Source organism: Antrostomus carolinensis, unplaced genomic scaffold (genome assembly GCF_000700745.2).
Source record: "Antrostomus carolinensis isolate BGI_N321 unplaced genomic scaffold, ASM70074v2 scaffold18056, whole genome shotgun sequence".
In the NCBI taxonomy this organism is placed as follows: domain Eukaryota; kingdom Metazoa; phylum Chordata; class Aves; order Caprimulgiformes; family Caprimulgidae; genus Antrostomus; species Antrostomus carolinensis.
In genome coordinates, this window is record NW_010324168.1 from 22,858 (window position 1) to 31,648 (window position 8,791).

Sequence of the window (8,791 nt, forward strand, 5' to 3'; positions counted from 1 at the left end):
AAACTTGTTCAGGACATCCTAGATTCAGGAGTTAAATTTTAACCTCCAGGCTGTCTTTTGATCTACAGTCTCAGTAAATCTGATGTTTCACATAGACTCTTTAGCCTTCTTTATCATCAGCAGTATTACATGTTTAGCCTTAACTAGCCCTATTTCACATTCTGAGTTCTAAATGCAAACATAAAAGTGAATCCATGGGCCTTTTTTTTTTTTTTTACACTACTGTGTGAACATGATGAATCAAGAACATGCAGACATACATTACTTTTTATACGACATGGGCCTTTGGTTTTCTAACTGTAACGTGTCTAGGAGCTGGTGGTGTAAGGACAACTGTGTGGGTACAACCGCTTCAGAATCTGTGCTTCCCATTTAACTTGATCTGAGCAAAACTACCAAATTCTGATTTTTATTCTGAATTTCAAAGAGAGGACAGCTATTTTCAGTTACATAACAGACTGGATTTTTTAAATTAAGCATACAATACCCGTAAATGGGTCATTCTTCTGGGCTTTGATCTGCCAGCACAGATTGGGTTGGGAGTTCTTTCAGCTTAAAACTTGCTGACAGTGGTATGGTTAAGTGTGACACCATGGTCTGAATGCTTCCCCAAATGCTAATGTTTATCTTATCTTCAAGGAGTGTAGAAAAGGGAGTGATAGGAACTTATTTTATGGCCTGAAATGTATTAAACATAGAGCTACCAAATGACGTGGCCATAGTTACCCAGGAGGTCTGGGGCAGAGTTTTGAATTGTGTGGAGCCTGATGAAACTCTTGCGTTTCTATTTTCCAGTATTCTGTCAGTATGACAGCCTTCATTTTTTTTGCTTCTGTTGCACTCACATTTCAGTACAGATTGTTTCTGTGGGTTTAGGTAAGCAAGAAATCCAGGTGACTATGTGAGAGACGTGTTGTAGTTGCTGTGTACAGCTCTGACAGTATCCATGTGCTGTTTAATTGCTGAGATTATGCTGAAACTGTTGAGTAGGGCTGTGGTTGTTCTGACTCTAGCAGATGTCCCTGCTATACTTCATTCAGTGATTTCTTCAGTGATGACATTTTTATTTCATCTAGCCCTTTCATATGATAGTATATGCATGCTTCATGGATAAGTTCTAGGGAGCTGGGGTTTGTTTGGGGTTTTTTGGTTTGGTTTGGGGTTTGTTGTTTTTTGGGGGGTTTTTTTGTTTTGTTTTGTTTTTTTTTTTCAGAAAGTTACTTAGCATAAATCAGTTTTCATTAAAAGACTGTCTATTCATTATACTGAGGTGGGGTTTTTTTGATTCATCACCCTGTGAAATAATGCCAGATCTGGTTGCCCAAACCTATTAAAAAAAAAACAAACCAACAAGACACCCTGGCCCTACAGCCTATTTGGGTCAGCACTGGTCATGTGTTTCTATCTCTTAAAGTCTGTCAGTTGAACTATAGATGAACCTCTCCATTATTTTGATTGGGACTAGTGTCAGACTAATTGACCTTAAGTGGCCCCAGTTGCTGCCTTTCAACATCGACAGATTGTGGTGATTTCAGTCTTTGCAGTTCCCCTCTAGTCCAGCATCCAGTCATCTCGGCCTCCTCAGCTGTTCCAAGAACCACAGTTTCTAGGCTTTCTGATGTACATGTTCTTCCCTAGTTGAATGGCCTCACTGAGCAATGGACCAAAAAATGCTTCATCCTCATGTAAATACATGGTTCTGCATCTCTCCAGGGGTTAGAACCACCTGCCTTCTTGGCGTCATTGCGGACTATTCAGTCATGTCTGTCTAATCGAGGGCTTGTAACGTTGCCACTGGTTGTCACTGTTCAGTGCAGCGTATAAGTACGTCACCCCCGTGGTCCTCAAAGAACTGCTTGAGCTGCCTTCACAGCGGGTCACAGACATTTAGTGGGGGTTGTTGGATTGGGAGAGTGGGAAGGCAGCAGTTCTATTTTTGGTGTTCTAGGAGAAGGCTGGGAAAAGCATCAGGAAGCTTGTTGTGGATTTGGCAATATGCCAGTTTGTCTTGATGATAGTGTGGGGCTTCCTTCTTTTTTTTAAAAAGCTCTTAACAGTGACTTCAGTTCAGAGAAGTTTTTCATTCCTGTTCTCATTGCCTGTGTTAATGTTCATCATCCTTCTATTTTACGATGTTCTTTGAGGAGCTGAGCGTCCGTGCAAGAATTCCTGGAGCATTATACCTTTTTCCCCCTTATCTCATTCAAGTTACGTTCATGTAGTTCTGCTTCTTTGAAGCTATTGTGTGGATTTGTTTTCCAGCATCTCTGTGCAGAGTACAAAGGTCTGCTTTTGTTGTTGCCTGTGAGGTAGTCTGCACATATTTGAGGCTTACTTTTTAAAAAAACACAAACAAAAGACAACTTTTTTTTTTCTTTTGTAGTGGGGTATTATAATTGGCCCAGTTTGAGGAGATCTTGCTTTCCTGTACAGCTCAAAACTGACTGGAAGGTTGTGGGGCTACAGAATAGTGGCAGATGGTGACATACAGCTAATAAGCAGGGGCTTGTGCTCAGCTGTCAGTCGGAAGGCCCCAAAGCTTTTGAACAGAGGATTTCCATCCTGCCTCCTGCCAGGAGTTCAAGCCCTCAAAGTGAAAATCCTGTGAGATACCATCTTCAAAGTAGCAGAATTAGAGGTAATTTCTCCAAAGCACTGTATTAAAAAAAAAAAAAGAAAAAAAAAAAGAAAAAAAAAGCCACCTGAAAGGGCATTCCTTCTTCAAATAGCTAACTCAGAAGAGCATCACACTCGTGAAATTTGACATTAACGATTCCTCACTGAGAAACACATCCAGAATCTTAATTTGGGGTGAAGGGGGGAGGGGAGAAGAATGATTGGGAAAATTAACTGCTGGCAATGCTGCAGCGGTGTCTGCTGTGTTCGTGGTGACTAATGAATCTTTGCCCTCTGAGAGGCAGCAAAAATGCACAACTGCTTGGCCTCATGAGCCCAGCAATTACTGCTGGAAGAATCGTTAGGAAATGGAAGTGAAGTACAATTCTCCGCTGCACTGAGTAACAAAAGGCAGAAATGAACTATGCTAATAAACTGGGAAGGATTTACTTGTGTTAAGTAGTTTTTTTACCTTTTGCTATTTGAGAAGGTTGACCTGCAAGTCCTTAAATTTTGTGCACATTTTCCCCATTATTTTGTAAGAGAAAAATTCCTTTTAAAAAGATAGATAGTATTCCCTCTAAAACGCCTGGGCTGCTCTGTTCATACACCCAGCCCAGGTCACTCGAGAAAATTGAGGTAAGAGCTGTTGTCCAAGCAACATCTTGGTTTATACTTTGCTTGTGTGCTTGGCGTGCTCAGGAGTGCAGAAACCATTGTGTGCATAGTCCTGAACCTGAGCAGCTCCGCGGTAGCTGACTGGAGATGCTTAAGGATCACTCCTTGGCCACCAACAACTCTGCCAGCTCTTGTGTTCTCCTAGGAGAGGAGAATAATTTTTTCCTGGGTTCGTTTTCAGAGCCTAGCAAGATAGAAAGCTAACGATAGATACATACCCACAAGAGAGTTTGGAGGAGGGCAGCAGAATTGATGTTGTTTTCTTTTTGTGTGCCTTATGTATCCTTCAGGCTTCCTGCTTGGGCTTGTTGAGAGTGGAGAACAAAGGAGTTAAATTTAGTGAAACCATTTGCATGGTCTTCATAGTTAAAGCTCCACAGAGAGATCAGTTTGACCAAGGTCCTTTGTGTATTTAAAACAGAAATATAACGTCTGATATTCTGACACTGCTGACGGAAACGTACATGGATGCTGAGGGGACTGGTGATTGTCAGAAAAAGATCCCTGCATAAGATTTTTACAAAGCCTAAGGAAAAGGCTGTTTTCTGTAAAATCTCTCTCTGATGGGCATGGCAGAAGATTTGAGGTTTTAGTTCTATTTTGCATTTGCTCTCTGCAAAACATCTGGTTTTACGTTTGTAAGCTCTGAAGGTCCGAGACTCGAGAGCTGTGTTTGTGCAGTGGCTTTGCGGAGGGACCTGGTCCAGTTTGGGGTGATTGCTCCATCGTGGCAGTTCTCATGAATCACTGAACTCATTAGTGACTGAATCTTCTGTGCAGGCTGAGGGAAGTGGAGAAAGTGTATCTGTTCTGCGATGTTATTTGAGAAGTTACTAGAAAGGTATTTTTTTAAATGTTAATGCAATATTTCTTTTTAAGAACAGTGCATTTCAACCTAGGCTGCTGCCTGTGATTAATCTCTCACTGTTGATCTCCGTGTGCCTCAGGGGTTGACCCTCACAGCTACAGTCACGTCATTGTCAATGGAAGAAAAAATGCACATTACTTTGTTTTTGGTTTCTCTGTTTATAGTACTTGTCTGCAGTCACGAAGGAAGCAACCGGAGATGTGGTGGACAGGGAGACCTCCTTTCTGGTTCTCTTGGAGTCTTAGCACACTGGGCATTTCTTGCTGGAGCAGAAAAAACAAATGGGTATGAATATTAATTAATAACTTCTTAATTCTTCTGAGTCTGTGTTCTCGTGTGGGAACTGTTGTAGACCTGCTGTTGAAATTTCCAAATGGAATTGGAGTCATTGGGTCTAAGGTTTCCATGTACTTTTGAAAATGTAAGGGTGTTCTAAGTAGTCTGCGTAATAGTTACAATTTTAATAAGACAAAACTTTTCAGTAATCTAACATCTCCCAAGTTTGAGGCAGGGGAGTGTGAACCTGGATCGATTCCCAAGGACATATATCTATGGGGTATGTTTTCAAAACAATTGAATGTAGGCAGAAAGTATGGAGAATAAATAACTGGTAATCACTGGCAGTAACATCTCTGGAATTTAAAAACTCTGTCATTTAGGCTTGTTTTTGTGATTTGGTGAATCCTCTTGCATTGTACCTAAGTAATTTGGTCCGGCAGGTAAGCTGAAACTGCAAGTAAAACACAGTTTCAAAGAGGGTGGCCATGTTAGGGCCAAATGGCAGTCCAGTTAGGTCGTACATAAAGCAGCCGTGCACTGTCAGCTGGCTCTTGGCTCTGTTGTTAAATCATGTAAATTCCCATCTGACTAGTTGGTCCATACAGTCACGTTGTCTTTCTGTGAAATTAGCTGCTTTAAATAAAGTTGAAAGGAGCCCTGACACAAGCAATTAAGGAATGAGTCCCTCTTCCCAAGAAGTAGTGAGCTATTGAAGCTTTAGGAGTGGAGATCTTTTGGTGGCTACATGCAGATGCACATGGCTGGATATCCATGGAGATAACTAGTCTGAGCTTGCATTACTGTGGGAGCACCGCACTAGGTCTTCCAGGAAGAATGAGGCACCAGTTGAACCAGATTTTTAAAATTCTGCAGTCTACCCAGAATGAAAAATAAACCAAGATTGTTTGTGTATCATCGGAAGTTTCAGCTGCTACTGAAGGAGTAATTTTGTTTTACTTCATTAAAAGGGTGACTTCATTTTTGCATGGCATACAGCAGATCAGTATTAAATTGTTGGAGAGATTAGCAGCACGTGTTCTCCAGGCTCTCCTGCCTTGGGCTGCTTTGGCTTTTCCAAACAGCTCACTCAGAAGCTCCTTATTTTATAAATGAAGGAGAAGCGGGAGAGTATAATTGGCATCAGCAATACATTGTGTCTCCTGTGGTGGTGTTAAGGTGACCCTTCTCAAACACCTGCTGTACCCATCCTGTTTATCTCTTATGTTTCAGGAAAGGAGGAGCTTTTTGGGTTCAGTGAATCAGGGCACCAGCTTGTAGACTGCACTGCAGGCAGTCCAGCCAGTCCTTCCACACTTGTGCCTGGCTCTGTTGTTTCAGAATGGGTCTGTGCAGAGCAGGATTTTGAAACATTAAGGTTGTACTGGTTTTTAGGGGTGCTAATGGTATGTAGTAGTGAGGACTCTCCTGTTAAGTAGGCAGGATGCCAAGAGGGTATCTTTGGAGTATGGTGTATGCTGAACTGGTTATACAGTAACCTTAGAAATCGGTGCTTTAGCTGTCTTGAGCCCAGAAGCTGGTGCACAGCTCTTGTTTCAGAGCAGGATTTGGGCATCCAGGATTGACTCTCTAGATGGCATAAATACTCACTCCTGCACCTTGATGAGTGTATGAAGTTGCAGTTTTCAAGGAGAAGATACTCAAAGCTGCCCTGTTAACACCTGATTGTAAACTCATATTCTGCTTTGCCTGTGTTTTACACTGTGGTCCTTCACAAAACTCTTACTTGGTACAGGAGTGAGTGGGTCCTTAGTGACTTAGAGGTAGCCGTGTCCTGGCCACGACTGAGCTTTGTGAGGTTTTTAACCAGTCAGGAACTGGTGCCCAGGGCTGGCAGCTGAATTATTCTGCAGTTGTTTTCTCTGCCCTGGTGCTGTGAACAGCAGCCGAAGCAGCCCCCATGGCCCAGCCTGTGCGCTGGTGCTCTGGAGGTGGCGGGGCAGGTTCAGCACTGGAGGACTCGGGCTGGGCACACTCTCTTAGGCAGCTCATAAGCATGAAGGAGGCATTGAGAGAGTGGGCCTTGATTTCTGCTGCAGTCTACAGCCGTCACTGTACCCCTGGTAAGCAGATCTAATGAAGGTCCCAGAGCAGTGACTGTGGTCCTGTTAGAAACCATCTCTTCTCTGCATCCCCACATCCTGCCCCCACCCCCTGCCATAGAGATTTAAACTGAGTTACCCAGCAAGTGGGGAGAAAAGGGACATTAAACGGCTGCCAGGTGAGACTGCAGTCTTCCTCTGAAGGAAGGGATGAAGTTTCACGTAGGTAACCCTAGACATGGAACACCATCTTACCCACTTTTTAAGCAAGCACGTTTTCTTTTGGCATCCTTCAGCCCTGGTGGTGTTTCTCACTCAGTGACGTGCTGTGGCCCGGGAAGGGAGGTATGTGGTAAAAACAGCTCAGCCAAAGGTGCTCTGCAGTGCAGGAATCTGAGAAACACGGGTGTTTGCTTAAGAGGCCTTCCTGACAACGCTGGCAAACATCTACGGGTACAAAGACTGTGTCCGCCACCTTGTGAGTTACACAAGAGTGTTCAGATTTCGTTTATAATGCGTTGTTTTTTTCCCCTCTTTCAGTCAAAATCCCTTTCTAGTGGCTGCATTTGGAGCTTGCTCCCTTACCAGGCAGTCTAACCACCAAGCTTTTCAAAAATTTGGACGTTCAATGACTGCCTCTGACATGGTTTCAGAAGTTGGAACAGCTTTTAACAAACTTTTTGAAACCTGAAGCCAAAGCAGCGGAGAAGAAGAAAAAGAAGAACAATGACTGCAAGAGTAATTACATGTACCGTAGAATTTACATGAGTAATGCACCCTTTGAAGTGCTGTAGCAGCATTGGTATGCCAAGTAGATGTTTTTTTATTTTTAAGAATAGAAAAATATGATTAATGTAGATATTTTTTAAGAGTTTGGAATACAAAAATGTTTTGGCTGAAATAAGCTGTAGTTGCAGATCTGTTATAATATAATAAAACTAAACTGAAAGTATTCCTCTGTTCTTTTTTGATAGTTATTGAGCAATAACTAAAGTGTAAACAGCAAAAAAAAAAATTAAAGATGCACTTGATACTTAGGTAAAATTCTTCCACCAGCTCAACTGAATTTCTTGGATTGCACCAAGGTTGTCATGTTTTCATTCTTAGACCCTCTGTCTAGAATTAGCTGTTGCACTTCATTTTTTTGCCAGGCTAGAACATTAAGAAGGAAAAAGTAAGCCTCTCTGGAAAGGGAATGCCTGAGAGTTCTGTAGATTTTGAATGTAATGAGTTGCCTTTTCCCGTTCCCGGTCCCAGGGGCAGCGTTCATTTCGACACAACACCCCTTCCTGCAACGTCTTGGGGTTTATATTTTTTTTAAAAAAGTTCCCCTGTTGCAGAATTAGGATACACTGTAGGCATCTTAGCATTAAACCTGAAGGGAAAAAAACAAACCACCCAACTTTCTATGCCTTTAGCTAGCCTTGACTCATTCAGAACTCAGTATGATGAACGCTGTGAAATTGCCATTTGGAGAGGTACTCGGCAGGGTAAGAAACTTTGTGATCCCTGGCCGGACTGGTCAGCCTTTCAGTGGTCATGGAAGAGTGAAGTGCTTTTAGAACGCATATTGCCTGCTGAGTTAGAGCTCTGAGAAGATCAGTGTACAGCTGCATCAGTGGCTAGCTGTTAACCAGCAGGAAGCTTACTTGAAGGAACAAGAGGCAGCCACCAGCACGGACCTCGGTGTTGTGCAGGGAGCCCTGCGCTGCACGTCAAGGGCAGGAATAGGAAAGTGGTGGTTGGTGTTTGAGCTCTGAGTGCAGCACGGGGATTTAGGGGCTTTTTGCTTGATCCTTAACAAGGCAGACAGGACTTCTGCTGTTAGGGCCATACCTAGCTGGCTCACTGGCAGGGTAGCTCAGTGTTGGGTGGCCAGCAGGTCAAGGGAGGTGATTCTCCCCCTCTACTCCGCTCTCCTAAGGCCCCACCTGGAGTACTGTGTCCAGTTCTGGAGCCCCCAACACAAGAGAGACATGCAGCAGCTAGAACAAGTCCAGAGGAGGCCACCAGGATGATCCGAGGGCTGGAGCACCTCTGCTATGAGGACAGGCTGAGAGAGTTGGGGCTGTTCAGCCTGGAGAAGAGAAGGCTCTGGGGAGATCTTATAGCGGCCTTCCAATACCTGAAGGGGCCTACAAGAAAGCTGGGGAGGGACTTTTCATAAGGGCAGTTAGTGACAAAAAAAGGGGAAATGGGTTTAAGGTGAAAGAGGGTAGGTTTAGATTAGATATTAGGAAGAAGTTCTTCACTGTGAGGGTGGTCAGACACTGGAACAGGTTGCCCAAGG

General features: G+C 43.4%; 1 protein-coding gene across 1 annotated transcript in view; it reads left to right on the forward strand.

The window, feature by feature from the left end:
- The window catches only part of NAXD (NAD(P)HX dehydratase), a 27,588-nt gene extending 19,844 nt beyond the window's left edge, over positions 1–7,744 (forward strand). The window contains exons 5-6 of the mRNA XM_010170845.2: positions 4,327–4,447; positions 7,042–7,744. Coding sequence (XP_010169147.1) covers positions 4,327–4,447; positions 7,042–7,192 — 272 coding nt within the window. The 3' untranslated portion in view covers positions 7,193–7,744. The remainder of the gene's footprint in view (positions 1–4,326; positions 4,448–7,041) is intronic.
- Positions 7,745–8,791: the final 1,047 nt, after the last annotated feature.